At 38.0% G+C, this 20415-nt stretch overlaps 9 protein-coding genes across 9 annotated transcripts; 7 read left to right on the top strand and 2 right to left on the bottom strand.

The window, feature by feature from the left end:
• Positions 1-254: 254 nt before the first annotated feature.
• Positions 255-1949, top strand: SOMG_05069 (DNA-binding transcription factor; the record flags this gene model as incomplete). Its single annotated transcript, XM_056183844.1, has 1 exon — positions 255-1949. The coding sequence occupies one exon, from the start codon at positions 255-257 to the stop codon at positions 1947-1949; it is 1695 nt and encodes a 564-aa protein (XP_056039729.1).
• A 1250-nt stretch (positions 1950-3199) lies between these two features.
• On the bottom strand, positions 3200-4768 carry gal1 (galactokinase Gal1; the record flags this gene model as incomplete). The annotated part of the gene is made up of 1 exon (XM_056183845.1): positions 3200-4768. One exon carries the CDS (start codon positions 4766-4768, stop codon positions 3200-3202), a length of 1569 nt encoding a protein of 522 aa, XP_056039025.1.
• Positions 4769-5388: 620 nt separating this feature from the next.
• On the top strand, positions 5389-7452 carry gal10 (UDP-glucose 4-epimerase/aldose 1-epimerase Gal10; the record flags this gene model as incomplete). Its single annotated transcript, XM_056183846.1, has 1 exon — positions 5389-7452. The coding sequence occupies one exon, from the start codon at positions 5389-5391 to the stop codon at positions 7450-7452; it is 2064 nt and encodes a 687-aa protein (XP_056039020.1).
• Positions 7453-9286: 1834 nt separating this feature from the next.
• Positions 9287-10390, top strand: gal7 (galactose-1-phosphate uridylyltransferase Gal7; the record flags this gene model as incomplete). Its single annotated transcript, XM_056183847.1, has 1 exon — positions 9287-10390. The coding sequence occupies one exon, from the start codon at positions 9287-9289 to the stop codon at positions 10388-10390; it is 1104 nt and encodes a 367-aa protein (XP_056039015.1).
• Positions 10391-10771: 381 nt separating this feature from the next.
• SOMG_05073 (NADPH dehydrogenase) lies at positions 10772-11983 on the top strand (the record flags this gene model as incomplete). The annotated part of the gene is made up of 1 exon (XM_056183848.1): positions 10772-11983. The coding sequence occupies one exon, from the start codon at positions 10772-10774 to the stop codon at positions 11981-11983; it is 1212 nt and encodes a 403-aa protein (XP_056039534.1).
• A 1233-nt stretch (positions 11984-13216) lies between these two features.
• Positions 13217-14707, top strand: atd2 (aldehyde dehydrogenase; the record flags this gene model as incomplete). The annotated part of the gene is made up of 1 exon (XM_056183849.1): positions 13217-14707. The coding sequence occupies one exon, from the start codon at positions 13217-13219 to the stop codon at positions 14705-14707; it is 1491 nt and encodes a 496-aa protein (XP_056039038.1).
• A 1456-nt stretch (positions 14708-16163) lies between these two features.
• SOMG_05075 (SOCG_02635-like, conserved protein) lies at positions 16164-16403 on the top strand (the record flags this gene model as incomplete). Its single annotated transcript, XM_056183850.1, has 1 exon — positions 16164-16403. One exon carries the CDS (start codon positions 16164-16166, stop codon positions 16401-16403), a length of 240 nt encoding a protein of 79 aa, XP_056039539.1.
• A 774-nt stretch (positions 16404-17177) lies between these two features.
• Positions 17178-17531, top strand: SOMG_05076 (Con-6 family conserved fungal protein; the record flags this gene model as incomplete). Its single annotated transcript, XM_056183851.1, has 1 exon — positions 17178-17531. One exon carries the CDS (start codon positions 17178-17180, stop codon positions 17529-17531), a length of 354 nt encoding a protein of 117 aa, XP_056039538.1.
• Positions 17532-18056: 525 nt separating this feature from the next.
• On the bottom strand, positions 18057-19763 carry put4 (plasma membrane proline transmembrane transporter Put4; the record flags this gene model as incomplete). Its single annotated transcript, XM_056183852.1, has 1 exon — positions 18057-19763. One exon carries the CDS (start codon positions 19761-19763, stop codon positions 18057-18059), a length of 1707 nt encoding a protein of 568 aa, XP_056039028.1.
• Between the last annotated feature and the right edge of the window lie 652 nt (positions 19764-20415).

Here is a 20415-nt window from a genome sequence, read left to right on the forward strand (position 1 = left end):
ACGTTCTTGTTTATGTGTTCTTTTAACTTACAATAATATACGCTTTATTATTGTAATTATTATTATTCTTGTTATTATTATTAGAGTACAACGAAAATGCTCCTCGACTGGTGCACAGGATAGCCGATAGGTTCATAGAGTCTGACTTTGTCTTTCACAAATTAAATTCGAAACACAAAAAATATTCATCGCAACTTGATGTGGCAAGTTATTCATGCATAGTAAAGCCACGTTTTTGCGAATTACTGAAATTTATGGAAGAATTGGGGTCGAAACGTATTCGAACAAAAAAGGCCTGTGTTGTTTGCCATAAGAAAAAACGAAAATGCAGTGGTACTTTTCCTTGTTTTTACTGTGAAAAATTTTGCTATGAATGTCAATATGCTCAGGATCTAGTGAAAAACAATACTTCCTATCAAAAAAGCAACTGGTCAGAGACAGAAAGTAATTATATACAATCACTAGAGTCAGACAAATATAAACAAGATGGTTACTCTCCACCTGGATCTGACAATTCCAATGAGGTATGGAGTTCTCGTAATTATGAACTCGATGACCATGCAATTCAGGAAAAGAAAAAACGAAGGATGACTCAAAACACAAATGCCCTTTGTTTTCCTGCTATCGTGAGTGAAAAACTTGAAGCGTCTCCGATTACACGATATAAGCCATTAGCTTGGAATATGGGTGCTCGTTTGCCTCAAGTGCCGAGTGAAAATTCGAAAATACACACTTTTATATCAAAGGAACAATGCTTTTACTATGTTTCTAAATATTTTCAAGACGTGAATCCCATTTTTGAAGTGTTGGATCAGGTTGCTTTCGAGGAGCAAATTCATAAACGTTGGGCTGCGGACATGACCGCTGAATTCGGGGTTTTACTCTGCACTGTTGTAGTCCTTGGCTCTTTCTTTTCACATACCAATTCCTTGTCGAATGAACTTCAATTAATGCAATATGCCGAAGGTATGCTGAATAATAGTGCATTTTCTATCAACAGTATTCCATCGATCAGCCAGATTGTTACTTGGATTCTACGAAGTGTCTATTTACGAACTGCCGCTCATCCACATAATGTTTGGCTAGCGTCTTGTGTTTCTATGCAATGTATTGAGATTTTCTGCCTGTACCATAATACTAATGAGGAAGAAGTGACTTTATCTGAATCGGAGCAGCAAAACTACTATTATTTTTCTTCAAAAAACAAAATTTTTTCCATTGGATGGGCTTTTAACAGAATTTTAGCATCGGAGTATGGGACAACGCCAATTAAATTGTCCCAAATGAATATCAAAGGGGTACATTTTTCAGAACAATCTCAATCTCATCAACTTGCACGTTTAGCAAGTGTTTTACCAGAAAGTGACGAACTGACAAAGGAACCCCAAATGGCATACTTTGCAGCAATCCAGAGGATATCACAGCTTTCCAAGCTACAACCAATTCAATTGACACTTATAAGGGCAACCGTTTGTTTTCATTTATATCGAAGCCTTTATTTAACAAACTCTCACCCTGATGAAACGATAGTTGTTATAATAGTAAAAATGACTGATGAAGCACTAGATAAGTGTCTCGCTTTATGCCAAAAGAGACTAGCATGGTGGAGTGTATTAGATATTCCATTTCATGGTATTTGTGTTCTTTTGTCAATTGACACCAAGGAAAGCTTGCAGCTAATTCCAAAGGCATTCAAAGTGTTGAATACTGCTATAGACACATTCAATACCCCTGCTTCTAGAGACGCTTTTCAGGTCGTCTCAGCATTATGTGATGCATTAAGGGATAGGAAAATAAACGAAGCAAAACTATTAGATTATAGACAACCGCTGAAAAAACAAAACGAAACTGATTTCGACAACTTTAATTTGCACGGATCTTCTGAATTGGTTTTGGGAGACCCTTTTTTTGATTTATTTAATTTAGGTGATACGGATATTAGATTTTAATAAATGCATTAGGCTGACCGGAACGTTTAATAGTTCTATATGCTCAGAAAAGCCTTACATTCTTCATATTTAGAATACAAGAAAAAGATTTGGTCAATATAAGTAGAATTGGTATGGTCAATGAACGTTATAGTATTATCATAGATTAAGGTTATTTTGAGAAGCAGCTTGATGGTTGATACAATTCTTTGAGTGTCAATGATTTAGTTTCGGATTTTGGACAAAACAAACGAATCCGGTTTTTGAAATGTAGATTTGTTGTAAGAAGAGAAAAAGATTTATTTCTATCACACTATGGTAATTGACTCATAAAGATTAATATTAATATTTATTAAAAAAGTTCTGTCGGAGAAGACTTTGATCACTTTAACATAAAATTTGTAGCATTGTACTAATTGCCAAAATTATTCATGCATCATTTTTATCCAAATACTCTTCAGACACACTATATGCTAGACGTGAAACCAAACGCATTTATGAGCCGTTTAGAAGAAAAAAAGATTGGCCGACACTTGGAATCGCTAAAGATTGAAGACTATTTGTACGTATCGCCCGTTTAAAATTATTAAGGAAAATGAACATGACTTTCAAGTTATCGAGCTCAAAGTTAACCATAGCAAAAACGGTAAAGCACATGAAATGAATGAAAACAGTCAAATGTTTCTTTGCCGCTTTGACTAGCAGTCTCAAAAATTGATAGGGACCGAACAATAGATATTGAACGGAAATGACACGTTAAATCAGCTCTTGGGTACTAGAAGGAACCGCTTTCACACAAGCCCAATGACTCAAAATTCCAAGACAAACAACAAAACTCAGTCGCCGGTGAGGGAGGTATATGACAATAAATCCATAATAGTTACAGCAAAAACTAGAAATATTCAGGTTTAGAATATCCAGAAACAAAGATATCCATTGTGGCCGAAAACGCAATGTTTTTATGATTAAAAAGGTTCCTTTTACGTTACTTATTAACAAATCGGCCTCGTTTGACAAGGGATTTCATGCAATGATATTCCTTGCTGAAAACATCTTGAAACTCGCATTGACAACTAAGCGAAATTTAAGTAAGGAAAAACAGCTGCCTTAAAATGTTTAACCTAAAAAGTATTCCTTTAGAAACATTCCAAACAAATTTTGTAAGCTTTCTCCTTTCTAAATTGGATCTGAATCTCAAAAAATCATTCAGAAGCTTGGAGAGGTTCTTTTTTTGAAGCTACCATAGCCATAAAAAGCCAACTTTTTTTAGTTTAAAAAATGGGCTTTGATAAATCTACCAGACAGCTTCCTGTGGCAGGCTTGGATACGACGATGGCCGCATCCAAATCCGCTTGACTCAAGTTGGGAAAATGCTTATTATAGTACTGCCCTTTTAGCGCAGAAACTACTTTAGGTAATTTCTGTACAGTGGTTAAATGTACCGTTGATCCTCCCCAGCCGGCGCCAGTTGCTCGAGCACCATACGCGCCATTTGCGACAGAAATGGCACATACCTCTTCTAAGTTTGGGCTAGAAGAATTATTATAGATGTTGGCCGATCTTTGAGAATCGTTCATAAGTCTTCCAAATGCCATCAAAAACGTTTCCGAATTATCTGAAGGCTTATGTTCACGGAAAAGCTTCAATGTTTCCAGTACACGTAAAAATTCCGAAAAAACATGCTTTGCCCTTTGATATACCCTCATTATGTCGTAACGAACAGGAATAGCCGTTAAAAAAACTTCGGCAAACTGCTTCGTCGATATCTCCAACTTCTTGGCCATCTGTTCTGTAGTCAAGCCGACTTTTTCTTCCTCAGAGAAAGTCGTTTCAGCAATTTTGAGCATTTCCTGTGTACGCTCGATGCCGATGACAACGTCGTTACCATCCCAAGGGGGTTGTCTTAAATACTGTTCATAGTAGGTATCCATAAAGCTACGCAGTGTCCCTGCAGTTTTGAGGTTCGAGTCTTTCATAAGACTCAAACCGTACTTCTTAGCTAAAATCTCAGAGGCTACGGCCATTTCGACGACTCGCAAATTGTAATTGGTAGCAGCGGTCTCATGCTTGTTTGCCTGTACCAGCGTGTTGGTTACGAGAAAGACCATTTCTTCTGGCTTTGTCGATGGGATTTTAAAAGGAATTCCAACCAGCTTTGGACGAAATTGGACCAACAAAGCCTTTTCCCTCTCACCATAGACAGAAGCACATTGATCCATCCCTCCGGTATTGACACCAACGTAATGCTCGGAAACAACACTAATTCTGGTTAGGTCTTCTTTGGATATGGAATCAATTCCGTTAGTCTTCAGAATGGCCACAATGGAGGCCACACAGAAAGCAGCCGAAGAAGACAAGCCTCCGCCTGTAGGGACATTTCCATCGTAGGTTAATCTCATACCCTTTAATGGCTTCGAACCCCCTTCAACGAGGTTTGGATATTTCTCCAAAATGAAATTGTGAGCTACAATCAAGGAACAACGGAAATAGTTTCCCCAGCTGTGATGGTTCTTGTTGATGGAAATGACAGAACCATCTGCAGGAAGTTCAAATTGTTCACTCACAAACTCTTGGTTTGTGTTTGTCAAGATCACCTTTTGGTCGTCCGTTCCGTGGACTGCAGCCACCACATCTACCTCCATAGCCATAGGAAGCACCGAAAAGTAATTGTAGTCGATATGCTCTCCGATGATATTTACTCGACCAGGTGAACGGCCCATAAAAGTAGGGTCTACATTAAATTCTTTTTTGAATTTTGAGAGCAAGTTCTTATAACGAGCCTTGTTCCTTTCAGCATCAGTATAGAACGATAAATCATGATATATTGGTATGGTAGCCATTGGTGTTTTTTCTATTTGTCGACTTTCTTTCTTCGTTTTTCCTATATCCTCTTTTCTCTTTCTTTATGTAGTCTTATAAATCAGGCGCAACTAATACTGAGCTCTTTTGCCTGCTTTCAGCATGAATATATGTCCTTTAAGTATGTTCATGTTCTTTCACCTGGAAAACCTTTCGCCTGACGATATTATGACATCGCTGTGAATTGGCAACGAAGGTTGAAAATCCATTAGCCGAAACCCAATCTCCGCACACAGCAGAAAGGTTTGGGGGAAAAGTGGAGAAAGCCTGTCGCAGAAACCTACTTTTGCACCGATTACAGGGAATTGCATCTTTAACCCCTCTACAGACATCATGGCGGTATCAGTTGAAAAAGGTATATAATCGCTGTCTACAAAAACCTTAAGAGCTTTAGAAAAAGAAAGGATTCATTAGGGAAAAACAATTTTTTTTTTTTATTTTGAGAAAAACCAGTTAGAGAAACGAATTGGTAGAAACAGCTTCATCTGGTAAGAATTCCATTGCTCGTTTCTGAACGTTTCAGCTCATAAAGAAATCATTGCATCCTCTTAAGCTTCATCGTTGTGTTACTCTCGATTTCTTACATATATCATTTGCTTCCATGGACTCCAAATCATATATAATCGTTACGGGTGGTGCGGGATACATTGGCTCTCATACCGTTGTAGAATTGATCCACCATGGCTATAATGTTATTATCATTGATAATTTATGTAACGCTAGTCATGAGGCAATAGCTCGTATAGAGTTCCTAGTTCGAAAACCCATCCTGTTTTATGATATCGACCTTCGTGACGAGAAGCAATTGAATCATATCTTTTCATCCTACAACATCCAAGGCGTAATTCATTTTGCAGCTCTCAAAGCTGTTGGAGAATCTACGAAAATGCCTCTTGAATATTATGACAATAATATTTATGGATCCATCAGCTTGCTTCGAGTGATGGACAAACACAATGTCAAAACAATTGTCTTTAGCTCTTCTGCCACGGTCTATGGAGATGCAACCCGGTTTGAAAACATGATCCCTATTCCAGAAACTTGCCCGAATGATCCCACAAATCCATACGGGAAAACAAAGCACACCATTGAGAATCTCATTGAAGACTTACATAAAAGTGATCCATCATGGCGTGGCGCCATTTTACGCTATTTTAATCCCATCGGTGCGCATCCATCTGGCTTGATCGGCGAAGATCCTTTGGATGTCCCTAATAATTTGCTGCCGTTTCTCGCACAAGTAGCCATTGGTAGACGTGAAAAGCTCTATGTTTTTGGAAATGATTATGAAAGCCATGACGGTACTCCCATTCGTGATTACATCCATGTCATTGATTTAGCGAAAGGCCATATTGCTGCTCTAGACTATATGAATAGTTTGCAACGTGATGTTGGCTTATATCGAGAGTGGAATCTTGGAACTGGGAAGGGGTCTACTGTTTTTGACGTCGTTAATGCGTTCAGCCAAGCAGCAGGCAAAGAATTGCCTTATGAAGTTGTCGGCAGACGAGATGGTGATGTCCTTAATCTAACAGCCGACCCAAGTCGTGCCAAGAAAGAGTTGAAATGGAATGCAACTCTGACAGTTGAACAGGCATGTCGAGATCTTTGGAATTGGACCACCGAAAACCCTTTTGGGTTTCGGATTGACAATTATCACTGGAAAATCTTTAATGAATCTGGAACATTCAATTATGAAAACAGATTGCATACGGTTAAATTTCCAGATCTGCAAGCGTCTTTTGCTAATTATGGTGCACTCATACAAGATGTTCAATACAAAGGTCAACATCTGGTTGTTGGGTTTCAAGAATTTCAGCCTTATACATCGGATGACAATCCCCTTTTCGGCTCAACGGTTGGTCGATATGCTAATCGGATTTCAAAAGGCTCTTTCCAAATAAAAGGAAAGGCGTATGAACTTGACAAAAATCAGAATGGGTCTACTTTGCATGGCGGAAGCAATGCTTACAACAGACGGTACTTTTTGGGTCCAATCTCAAAACATTATCGCGATTATAATACGCTAGAGTTTATCCTACTTGACGAAGATGGTAACAACGGATTTCCCGCTGAAGTAGAGACCACAGTTAAGTATACGGTGAACAATAGCTCAATTGAAATTGAGTATCAATCTTCCATTAGCGAGAACTCTCCGAATGATGCCACCGCTGTAAGCCTAACCAATCATTCTTATTGGAACCTTTCCAGTGGTGGAACCATCGATGGTACTGTAATAAAGCTAGCTTCTGATAAATATCTAAAAACAGATCCAAAAACTCAGCTACCAAGTGGTGAAATCATTTCATCAACCCAGCCACTGACCAAATCCATCGAAATATTGCCGGATGTTTCTTTTGATAATTGCTTTATCGTGGACGAAAGTGATTTCTCTCTTGATACAAGAGGAAGGGAGTTGAAAACAATTGCAGAAGCAACCCATCCTTCTTCATCTATTAAACTCTCTGTGGCATCTACAGAACCAGCTTTTCAATTCTACACAGGTGATAATATAGATATGGATCCTATAAAACCCAGAGCTGGTTTTTGCGTTGAAGCTGGTCGCTACGTAAATGCCATCAATGATTCGTCTTGGTCCAAACAGGTTCTTCTTCACAAAGGAGAATTTTACGGCTCTAAACTAAAATTTACTTTCTCATGCTGATAATGTATGTCTATTATGAATTCGATAATGAAGCTCATATGTCTACTTTATCTGAGACAGAAATAAGAATGAAATAAATAAAAAAAGTTCTTTAAAGATGCTTATGCACGAGTATAAAAGTAAAGGAAATCTGATGGGAATTCAGGTCTGTGAAAAAGGTATAGTTTTATCAATTATGTATTTAGAAAAGGGAATAAGAAATGAAATTATTTCGTCAATTAGTTTGTTAAGTCCCTGATCGAGGGAAATTTGAGGCATCCAGCCAATTTGCTTGATTTAATTATAATTCAATGACTAACTTGCATCATTATAATTTCTGTTGGTTTTTTAAAAAAAGAATCGCAAATACTTTCATAAGAGAATAATTGTCGAATTCGTCTCAGATATAACATTGATAACTTGGGGATCCGGACGACGACGATTCGGACAGGCTGCTACGCTTGTTCGCTGTTGCCGCCAAATTAAATCAAGAGCCATTAGAAACTCAAATACGTGCGAATATTTTCTCTTTTGCGAACCATTACCGTGGACGGTAATTTCGTCCAACATGACATCGTGAGTTTTTTGATGAAATACTGGTGAAGTTTGGTAATTATCATTAGAAATAGCTTGTCCTTGTGTTGCCGAGGCCCATATATATTATTAGCTCGGATCGTTACAATCGAAAGAATATATAAGTATTAATAGGATTGAATGATCAAGTTGGCAGCAACTTTGGAAGCGGCATAAGGATTACTTGGATTCAACGCAAAAAAATCGGCTGCATTTTCATGCTCGCCCTGCTCGCCATAGACTTCATCCGTCGATATGTGCAAAAAAAGTAAACTCACGATGAAGGTGGGGATACCGATTGAGTAAAAGCCGAGAGCAGTCTAGTAGATGCTGAGTGCAAAGGATGTTATTTTTGACAAAGAATGTAGAATTACGAAAAGAGCGATCAACGCATGATTCTGCAGCGAGATTAATGATGTGTGTTATGCGAGTATTTGGAACTCGTCGACGATGAATTTTTGCAAAGCAGGAAATCCCATTACCAAATCAATCTTTATAAAGGCAAAATTAGGTCTCCCCAAAACGCTTTGGAGACATTTCTTACTATTCTCACTCGCATAATTCAGTGAATCCATACAAACTGAGGATAATTTAGCTAAAGGAAATCCAGACAATGCGATCCAGTAAATTAGCTCCACCTGTTACCAGAACACGCTGCTCATGTTCATTGCAAGTAGTCATATTTGCTAATATAAATTCGTAGCGTCCAAACAAAAAATCAAAATGAATAGCACATGAAAAAAGAAGAAAAAAGGAAAAAGAACATTCTTCTTATTTCCTTTTCAACAAGTCGATACTTCACCGTACCACCTTCTCCCTAAGCAAACGTACTTTGTGCTTTAGACGCTCTCCACGTATAAGCAATCTTGAGCACAGCTAAATGCGACTGTGAAGGATATTACAAGATTACAAAAAAATAGCGATCCTTTATGAAAGCTTGAAAACCCGTCAACACTAAGACCCGATTCGAAAAGGACAAACCGATGCACGGCCATAGGAGACTATAACAAAGGTCATTAATTTCGGCCTAAGCGAGAAGTTTCTATGAACGAGTCGCCTAAAAAACCTAAAAGGTAAACCCCAGAATTCGAAGAGGAGTAGAGACTTATTCCACAAATTGAAATGCACGGTAAGCAGATAATGTTCGATTTAGGTTCGTATGCGTGGGGTAAAAACTATATGTAATGAACACAGAAAAACCACCAAGAACAAGGAATGTCGTATCTTCTGGTAACCTATCTCTGTTTTGAATGAACTGAATTTACAAGCTTGAAAAAGAAGTATGAAGTTTGACTTTACAGACCATTCGCATCGCCGATACAACCCTTTGAATGATACGTGGGTGCTGTGTTCTCCTCATCGTGCAAAACGACCCTGGCAAGGCGAACAAGAAGATTTAAGGAAAAACGAGCTACAAAGCTATGATCCCAAGTGTTATTTATGCCCAGGGAATGATCGAGCAATGGGAGCCAAAAATCCCGATTATACAACAACCTACGTCTTTCGCAACGACTATCCAGCTGTCAAAATGGATCAACCCGATTATGTGGAAGAAGAATCCCATATGGAAGAAAAGAAAGTCTCCTTGAAGTCCCGGTTGTTAAAAACTAAAGGTGTCAAGGGCGATTGCTTTGTCATTTGCTTTAGCCCCAATCATAGTTTAACGCTTCCTCGCATGGAAATAAATTCTATTATTTATGTTTTGGAAACTTGGAAGCAGCTTTGCTTTCAGTTGAAAACAGTGCCTTCTCAAGACGTGCACTATAAATACATTGAGTTTTTTGAAAACAAAGGGTCCGCTATGGGCTGCTCAAATCCTCATCCACATGGCCAGGCCTGGGGTTTGGATTCTATTCCGACAAATGTTAGCGAAGAAATAAAAAATATGACAAAGTATATAGAGTCCTACGGTACGCACTTGCTTGGCGACTATGTCAAACTCGAAATGGAAGAAAGACAAAGAATTGTCCTTGAAAATGATTCTTTCATTGCACTAGTCCCTTATTGGGCTTTATGGCCTTTTGAAACTTTGTTAATTTCAAAAGAACATTTGCATTCGTTGATGGATTTTAAAGAAAAGCATGTTCAAGATTTGGCTATTATCATGAAACAATTAACTACAAAGTACGATAATTTGTTTTGTACAAGCTTTCCCTATTCAATGGGAGTTCATCAAGCTCCTCTTTACGGCTCCCAAGATGAGTGCAACAACTCTTGGTTTCATATGCACTTTTACCCTCCGTTGCTGAGATCTGCTTCAGTAAAAAAGTTTTGTGTCGGCTTTGAAATGTTAGGCGAAGCCCAAAGAGACCTGACTAGTGAACAAGCCGCTGCACGTTTGCAGGCACTCGATTGTGAAAAGCATTACCTTGATACCCTGGGCTAAAAGTTGAAATTTCCAAACGTCGAATATTTAATGATAATCTTATGTTTTCATTCCAGTTTTACCATGTCCCAATTCATTGCCATCGACGAATAGAACTTGAACGAGTTTTAAGTATCAATCCGATCCTCGAAGACAAACATCAGTACCTTCGCTAATATTTACCTTATCCATTCCGAATTTTTTCGAATGTTTTTTAGCGTACATTAGTAATTTCGTACGGATTATTAATATTTTTTACGCTGACAAATACAGTTAGTAAGCCAACACCAAAACTTTGTTAACCGAAAACATATAAATTCAAGGGAAAGAAGCAACTCTCATTACTTAAGAATCTCGACAAACCTGCTAAGAAACCTTGTATTATACACTCTTTAGTAAACAATGACTGCCGGATTGGAACAAACAAATTTGTTTAAACCAATTACTGTTGGTAAACATACACTAGATCAGAGGATAGCTTTTGCTCCTACAACAAGATTCCGTGCTGCTGATGACCATACTCCAAGTGATTTGATGTTACAATATTATTCCGACAGAGCACAAACTCCTGGTACTTTGCTCATTTCAGAAGCCACATTCATTTCGCCTCGCTCTGGATTATACCCTAATATTCCCGGTATTTGGAACGAGAAACATGTTCAAGGATGGAAGAAAATTACAGACGCAGTACATGCAAAGGGTAGTTTAATAGCAAGCCAATTTTGGTTTTTGGGTAGAGTCGGATCCCCAGAACTTTTGAAAAAACATGGTTTGGATTTGATTTCTCCTTCTCCTTTCTATGAAAGCGAACAATCCAAGAAGACTGCCGAAGCTGCTGGCAATCCTGTTAGAGCATTAACCGAAGAAGAAATCAAGAGTATCATTTATGAAGATTACAAGAACGCAGCCATCAATGCCATAAACGCTGGATTTGATTATGTCGAAATTCACAGTGCTCATGGATACATGCTTGACCAATTCTTACAACCTGCTACCAACCAAAGAACAGACAGCTATGGTGGTTCTATTGAAAAGCGTGCAAGAATCGTGCTTGAAATTATTGATCTTTTGAGTGACACCATTGGCGCCGAGAAACTTGCAATTCGATTATCGCCTTGGGCCAAATTCCAAGGAATGAAGGCTGAGAAAGATTCGGTGCATCCCGTCACCACTTTTAGTTATGTGGTGAATGAGCTTCAAAAGCGTGCTAACAATGGTAAGCAGCTTGCTTATCTTTCCCTCGTGGAACCTAGAGTGCAAGGAAACTTGGATGTTAACACCTCTGACGTTGTTGGTTCCAATGAGTTTGTCAAGTCTTTATGGAAGGGAGCTATTTTGCAAAGTGGTAATTATACCTATGACAGTCCTGAATTCAAGTTATTGAAGGCGGATGTTGATGGCGACGACCGTACTATGATTGGTTTTTCAAGATACTTTACATCCAATCCGGATTTGGTTGAAAGATTGAAGAAAGGTCTTGAGCTCACTCCTTACGTTCGTTCTTTGTTTTATGCCTCTCATAACTACGGCTACAACACATTCCCCAATTATGGTAAGGAGCTGCATTACGACCCTAAAGCAGAAGAAAAGAAACGCCCTGTTTCATTAGTCTAGATTTTCGCTACAAGCTTTGAAACTAAGGTTGCTTAATGCCGTTTTTGGAAAAGAGAAATGTATTCGGTTTGGTTAGACTATTATTTGATTAGTAGTGCTTTTATTGTTTTACTAAGATTGAAATGTATATCCGTTATTTTTGATGCACAAATCCAGCAAAGGATAGTATTGTTTGTGTATATTTTAAGACGTTGGTTTGGTACTTTAATAAATGGAGTAGACGTTGCTTCGTTTTTCCCATAAAATAGTTTTGAGTATGAATATGTATATGGTCAAGCATATTAGCAAATGTACCAGTGATAATTTTGGAAAATAGGCAATAAAAAATGAATTGTTTAAGATGTTCATTCTATGGCAACTGTATTATCTTCCACAAAATCTTTGGTTTAGTGTTTAATGCTTGCTAACTTTATGAAGATGAAAAAAAGGCACGTTGGATTCGCTTAAGATTTATAATACCAAATTTTATACCCTCATTCAAAATTTCCATTACTTGTGGGACTACTACGCACATACTATACTAACGCCTTGGCTATAGAAACGACCAGACGGTGTACATATTCAAATTAATTTCACGTTCGTAAATTCTCACAAAAATGCGAGTACAAGTATCAAAGGTGTATATTCAAATTTTGTAGCTATACAGTAATATAAAATTAGCAAGGAAATAGCGAATTGTTTCACACCCAGGATTTTGCGCTGTATAAGTATGAGACTGAGTGGTTTTGAAGGTTGAATGATCTATATTTGTATAAATTAGGATCTATTTAGTATGTGCTTTGAGAATTTTCAGGGTCCAGCGACTTAAGTAGCCAAATAGACAACAACTAAATTTATTAAGCCCCGATCAGTCGAATCTTCCAACCTGAAAACTCGTACTTTCAACTGGAGATAAAAACATCTTCTAAAGTACATTTCTCTGTAAAAACTCTCATTGTTTACAATTTGTAATAGAGGGACTCTTTTGTATTATGATAGTAGAATATTTCGGTCTTGATAAGTGATACCATCTAACTTCAATACTGAATGTTATCTGGGACCTCCTCAAGTAAAAGTCCAAAAATGCGAAATTCCAGCCATTCACGGCGACACTTTCAAATCAACTAAAATGTAAAGTTAAGATTATTGAAATTACATCACGAATAATCAAAGGCTTTTTTACTATATATTGATGTGATTGAACTTGACACTCTCCTTTTCCTTCTCAGCAATATCCTAACTCATTCGTTTATAATGTCAGAAGGACTGTTCCAAAAACTACCACTTCCAGACGGTGGTACAGTCAGACAACCGGTCGGACTGTACATTGATGGTCAGTGGATAAAATCCAGAGAAGTACTTGAAACAGTGGATCCTGCCACCGAAGAAGTTATTACAAAGGTCTATTTAGCTGGTACCGAAGAGGTCGATCTTGCAGTTAAAGCAGCAAGAAATGCTTTTAAAAACTGGAGGAAGGTTCACGGTTCCGAACGGGGTTCATTATTGATGAAGTTAGCAGATGCCGCTGAAAAGCATATTGATACACTATCCGCCATTGAAGCAATGGATTCAGGGAAACCAAAAGATTCCAACGCCCGTGGCGATGTGGAGGGAACTATAGCTTTACTTCGGTATTGCGCCGGATGGGCTGACAAAATCTATGGGTCTGTCATCCCGACAGGCTCCGAAAAACTTGCGTATTCAAAAAGATTGCCAATTGGTGTTTGTGGTCAAATTGTTCCATGGAACTATCCATTGAATATGGCAGGATGGAAGATTGCTCCGGCTTTAGCCGCTGGTAACTGTATCATCATTAAATCCGCTGAAACTACCCCCCTTTCATTATTATACTTTGCTCAGTTAGTTGACAAAGTTGGATTCCCCAAAGGTGTAGTGAATATTATTAGCGGACTGGGTAAAGTTGCTGGATCACACATTGCTTCTCACCCAGGAATCGATAAAATTGCATTTACTGGATCAACAGAGATTGGCAGTACTATACAAAAACTGGCTTCTTCCAATTTAAAAACAGTAACACTTGAATGTGGTGGAAAATCCCCGTTCATTGTTTTTGAAGATGCTGATATTGAGCAGGCTGTTAAGTGGGCTGCTGTAGGCATCGTATTTAACAGCGGTCAAATTTGTACGGGAAACTCTAGAATCTATGTACAAGAAAAGGTATATGAAAAGTTTTTGGAAAAATTCAAAGATCATGTTTTGGCAGACTATAAGCTTGGATCTCCATTTGATGAATCGACAGTTGTTGGACCTGTTGTCAACAAAGTTCAGTACGACCGAGTCCTTCATTACATCAATGTTGGTAAAAATGAAGGAGCTAGGGTGGTTTTAGGGAATGAACAGAATCCCTCAAAGAAAGGATACTTTATCCACCCAGTCATTTTCGCTGATTGTCATCAGGGAATGACGATTGTAAAAGACGAAATCTTTGGACCCGTTGTAGCTGTATCGAAATTTACTACGGAAGATGAAGTGCTAGAAAAAGCAAACGACAGTATATATGGATTGGCAGCGATGTGCTTTACTCAAAATCTCGAAAGAGCCCATCGCGTTAGTGACGAATTAGAGACTGGTATGGTATTCATTAATTCGGCAGAAAACAGTGATATACAAGCTCCCTTTGGAGGGGTTAAGATGAGCGGAATTGGCAGTGAATTAGGAGCACCAGGCATTGAAACGTACACTCATCTAAAAACTGTCCATTTAAACTTAAGTAACAAGCTTTAAGTTTATGAATATGAATTTATAATAGCTACTACACTTGTTTCGATGTAAATTAACACGATGTTACTAGGCAAAACCTGAATGCAATTTTTATAATAACGCTAATTTATACTGTTCAGAGAATGGCTTCAAGTTATCACCTAAAACATTATAGGAAAGCTACCTTGTGCTGGTATTGTTTGCAACAATTCCCATCTTGTTTTCCCATTATGACTGTCCTTTACTAAATTGGCCTGAGGGGTTATTTATAGGAACTGCATAGAGCCAAAAGGTGGAATATAATTCTGGCATTATTTATATGAGTAAGCCTTCCTGGCTAAGACGTTCAATTTCTTTTGCGTTTGAGTGGCTTGCCATAGACAATAAGACGAAAACGGCATTGTCAATTGCGAAAAGATACAATCAGAGCAGGCACAAATGACATGGATAGAATCTCAAAAAGGAAACGTAAATTTGGAAAATCTGTGAATTAATTAGGAAGGCGAGTCCAATGTACATCAATATTTTAACGCCTAATTTTTTAATCCGCGGAATGAGCAATAATATTTTATTAATCTTGGAACCGGATAAGTAAATTACATGCTCACTATTATTCATTTCGCCACAGCAGTGTTTGTTGTCCATAACCGAATTACTGAATTTTCCCTATGTTTTCTGTTGATGATACTTTATTACTGCGACGATAACTCGAACTTACATTAGAAAAAGACTCTTACGGACCGTTTTAGCAAAAAAAAAAGGAAAAAGAAAAGAAAAAAGGGTTGTATAAGGAAAATTCGTTACACAAACAGGTACAATTTTATGTGAAACGCATAAATTGGTTTTCCAACACCGTTCTAAAAGGAATAGAAATTTTCGGTCACCTTATTCACACAAAACACAAGTAGTTTCGTATGGAACGAGAATATAGGCAAGAAACTATTTAAGATTCAGCAGTCAGCAGTCAAAGTGGTTTTGGTTTCCAAAACGAAATTCTATCAATTAGAATATAGTTTTTATTTTTTTGCTAAAAGCTAGCCATCCGCAATTTACATTCTTGAAGCTGTATCAACGATAAGGAATCGAAGGAGTACGATTGTTTAAGAATTTATGGATCCTGATGTCAACAAGAAAACATGCTTTGTTTGAGAATCCACAAGCTTCATGAGTAAGCTCGAGTTGATAGAATTCAGACTGAATTTGCTTCTTACCCAGCTTATAGTCATAATTGAGTGTCAGGAAAATTCGACAATTACGTTTGTATTTCGCAATGATTTATTGTACTAACAGTCAATACAACTGCAATTTAAAATGACAACACTTGAGGAATTTTTTTATTCAATAATGATTTCATTGCTCTGAAATACCAGGAATTGAAAACTATATAATCTCAAGAGAAACTCCAGGTTTACCCATCAAAGTTAATCGAAAGCTTAAAAGTCGTTGATTATCACTACCCTTTGTAACTATTTTATTAAAGATGCCCAACCCTGGAAACGTTGCTGGAGGCTATAAAGCCGCTCTTCATAACCCTAACGTGTCGGATGAAGCCAAAGAACACTCCAAGGAGGTTCTTGAGCACGAAGACTTCAGCACAAGCCCTACTCACGCTAAGAACCCTGGAAACGTAGCAGGAGGCTATAAAGCTGCCCTCCATAATCCTCATGTTTCTGAAGAAACCAAGAAACACGATCAGGAAGTCCTCGAGGAATTGGAATAAAAAGCCAATTTCATACCCCTTGAACGTTTATTTGTAAAACGATTTATGATGAATTTCCGTGAATAACCAGATGATACTCTTGTATATCTATTATGTGCTAGCAATTTTGTTTTTTCAATGAAAAGATGTTTATGTTGTAACTTTTAAAAGGATTATGCATAGAAGCTATAAGTGTGTAACAATCTTGGAAAACTGCTTATTTGAATACTATTCAATTTACTTGTATTATACAAATGAACTTAGTAGCTGCACTTTCATATTTCTTGGACATACATAATCGGTGGAGATTGTAAAAGCGACATTTACAAAGTCAAACAATTTTACTGAACTACAAGAAAGCTAGTTTCGTAAACTTGACATCAGATCATATATACTTTGATGGCAGCCACAGTGTTTTGGATATCTTTTTGCTTGGAACTTTTCAAACCGATTCAATCCATTCAGAAAAGCAGTATTAATTTGCCACAATACAATTTTCGAAATTTGCGTATGAAGGCGATTCATTATGCCGTTTCCTGTAGAGTGCTCATCTGTGTAATTTCCTACATGCTTCCATCTGCACATTCGAGTGTTCATCTTTAATGGCGCAAGTTTTGCCATCACAGGCCTACGTTTTACCTCCGGAATTCGTGTGATGTAGGGCATGTCAATGGCTTTTAGCATTACGAAAATCCAAATCATTATGAGATGCATTGAATGACTTGAACGAGAATATATATGTTCACTATCGTCTTTACATCGGTTTTCAACACTAAGCAATTATTTTCAATCAATATGCCCGACTTAGCACATCAAATTGCCGGCCACAAGGCCGCCTTGCACAATCCTGTTGTTTCTGAAGAAGCCAAAGCAAGAGCTCAAGAATGGCTAGATAGCCATGGTGAAAATGCTCATTACACGACTGGTACCACTCGTGGTTACAAAGCTGATCGAGACGACGAGGCTGAATTGAGAGAGGAAGGATTTCAGAGTACAGACCTTCATGAAGATGACGAAGCCCAGGCCAAAAATCTTGGAAACGTACGTGGTGGTTACAAAGCTGCCGCGCACAATAAAAGAAACACGAAAAGTGGAAGAGAGGCTGCTGAAAGATCATTACATGAAATTGATGATGAAGCGAATGCTTAAAGTCGATTCCTCAATTGGACAATTCGGCAAAAAATCTGGTAGTATAAACTGTAACGAAACGAATCTAACCTTGAATTTTAATGAATGATTTTACGAAATACTTATAAAACATTTTGACGGATTTATCATATGAAATAGTATTGAATATGAAATCACTCAAAGTATCTAATTTTCAAAAAACAAAAAATTTTGCGAATGTGTAAACGTAGATTTTTAACATATATTTAAGAGGAAGAAACGAAACGATTTTTTTTGCTAGTAAGTATTCAAAAAGGAATCACACTTGTTTCTTTCCAGTGAAAACGGAAACGAAAATAAGAAAGGGGTAGAGAGATGGAAAGAGAACAAATAATATAAATGCTAGCAGACAAAAAGCACTTCAACGATAATTTGAGCAAACTTCGAAACAAAAGAAGAGGGGGGATAAATCATTAAAAACAATCATTAGCTAGTTACAAGTTAGGAAGGAGAAAAAGCAAGAGAACAGCGGGATATTTGGATGCTTGATTTTGATACAAAGGCTTATTAAAAAATCCACATCCATATTTTATCAAGAAAGTTTTTCGGTTTTGGCAGAATGTATCTACTTTCAACCTCTTCTGCTTCAGCCAAGCCACTAGTAATATCCAATTCATCGACCCTCTTGAACCATTTCCAGTTCTTCGTAAAAAGTTTATGACCCAAGTACAAGGCCAAGAAAATGGGCAAGGTAATGTAAGCAGCAATGAAACCGGAGGCGGTGAAATCATGGCCAACAAAAACGGTAAAACCATTGGTGATTGTAATTAGCGAAACAACGAAAAGGGTGATGTAGGCAGCATAGGGTTGGAAGGGAGCTCGGAAGGGCATCAGATTTAACATATTTTCCTTGATCATCGCCTTTCTGAAACGCAGATATGTGATGAGGATGCAAATCCAAGCGATGAAGCCAGAAATAGTAGAGAGATTGGTGAACCAGGTAAAGACCATGGCGGATGAGGAGGAGGCATTCAAGAAGGAAAGACAAGCAATGAGGATGGTGAACAAAACAGCGACATAAGGAACGCCCCATCGATTGCAGCGCTTGAAAATTTTGGGGGCTTGTCCTTCAACAGCAAGGGAATACAAGGAACGGGAACCAGCAAACAAAAAGGAATTACCGGAAGAGATCGAAGAAGTTAAAATGACAGCATTGATGATGTGGTTCAAAATGGGGATTCCAGCATTTTGAATACCAATAACAAAAGGAGAAGCGCCGGCATTGCTAGAGCCTTTAGAGACAGCGCTCAACATTTGAGGGTCTTTGCTAGAAACGATGACACCGATGGCTAAGGTACCCAAAATGTAAAAGAAAGCCAAACGGTAGATGAATCTACTTGTAGCTTTTGGGATATTTCGACGAGGAGCTTCAGTTTCACCGGAAGCAATAGTAATTAGTTCTGGAGAAAGAACAAAAGAGAAACCACTTTTAACAACAGCCATCCAAAAACCACAAAGACGGCCAGGGCCACCGGTGACTAGATATTCACGGAAAGCCAAACCGTGTTTCCAGTATCGAAACCCTAAACGATCGTGTTTTGGAGTACCACCAAAAAAGATGGCAATACTAAGGACAATCAAGCCGACGATGGTGACGACTTTAACGATTGCAAGCCAGAATTCAGTTTCACCATACCATTTGACGAGAAATGAATTGAGGAGGGTCAAGAGAAAAAGGACAATGGCAATCCAAGCGGCGGCCGGAACGGATTCGGTCCAATATTCAATGATAATTGCAGCAGCAGTAACTTCAGAAGCCATGAGAAACACATAAGCATACCAGTAATTCCAACCAGTAGCAAAAGCCAAAGATTTATCGACAAAGCGGTCGATATAGAGGGGAGGAGAAGCACCGGCAATAGGAAGATAAGTGTTCATTTCACCCAAGACGTTCATAACACACCAAATGACAAAAGACATAACAATGTATGCAAGAAATAAAGAAGCCGGCCCTGACTGAGCCAACGATTGTCCTGATCCAACGAAAAGACCCGTACCGATACAACCACCAAGAGCAATTAATTGTACATGTCTAGATTTTAAAGCTCTTTTTGTTTCACCGAATTTTATATTGGAAACGGGAAGCACTTCCGCCCGAATGGGCTCCTCATAATCGGGCTTCACACTTCCTTTTTCAGAGTCTTTTTCAGTCATTTTGAACAAGGAGAGGGGAGGTATGTAGAAAGAAGAGAATCCACTTTTTCTTGAAAACATTGCTTGTCATATTCCTTTTATTTAACTACATACTTCATTGTACTCTGTTTATCTATTCTTGTCAAGGAGATACCAGCAATCTTGTCACTTTCCTAAGAACCACTAAAGGGCCTTGTTTTCATCATTCCGAAGCCTTGATTTGGTGAACCGCAAATCATCACTTGTGCGGCGTCGTTTACTTTACATACACTCGGATAGATTAGTATTGGGACATCCCACCATGTTTATCAATCAGTCGGTAGGAAAAAAAATAAAATATATATATATCTGACTGACTCTTAGATATAGATATAGATGAAGAGATGCGATAAGATGTATGTGTATGGTTTGAAATATACTCGTTTGCGTTATATAATTGGAACGGTAGTACTATTCTGTTGGATCAGAAAGTAGGTAGAGGAAAAGAGAGAATGGAAGAAAACGTTGATTAGCCGAATTTCTTTTTACAGAGGTATTTTTTATATAAATGGTAAAAGATTTATTCAGTTATTTTTCATGCTATGCTATGCTATGCCAATCCTATCCTATCCTATCTTATCCTATCTTATGCCAATCCAATCCTAGTTTAACTGGTTTCATCCTAGTTTAACTGATTTCTCTCTTAAAGACTACGATAAGCGACAGCAGTTTTTTCTTTCTATCTGTTTTTCTT

Source organism: Schizosaccharomyces osmophilus, chromosome 3 (assembly GCF_027921745.1).
Source record: "Schizosaccharomyces osmophilus chromosome 3, complete sequence".
NCBI classification, from domain to species: Eukaryota; Fungi; Ascomycota; class Schizosaccharomycetes; order Schizosaccharomycetales; family Schizosaccharomycetaceae; genus Schizosaccharomyces; species Schizosaccharomyces osmophilus.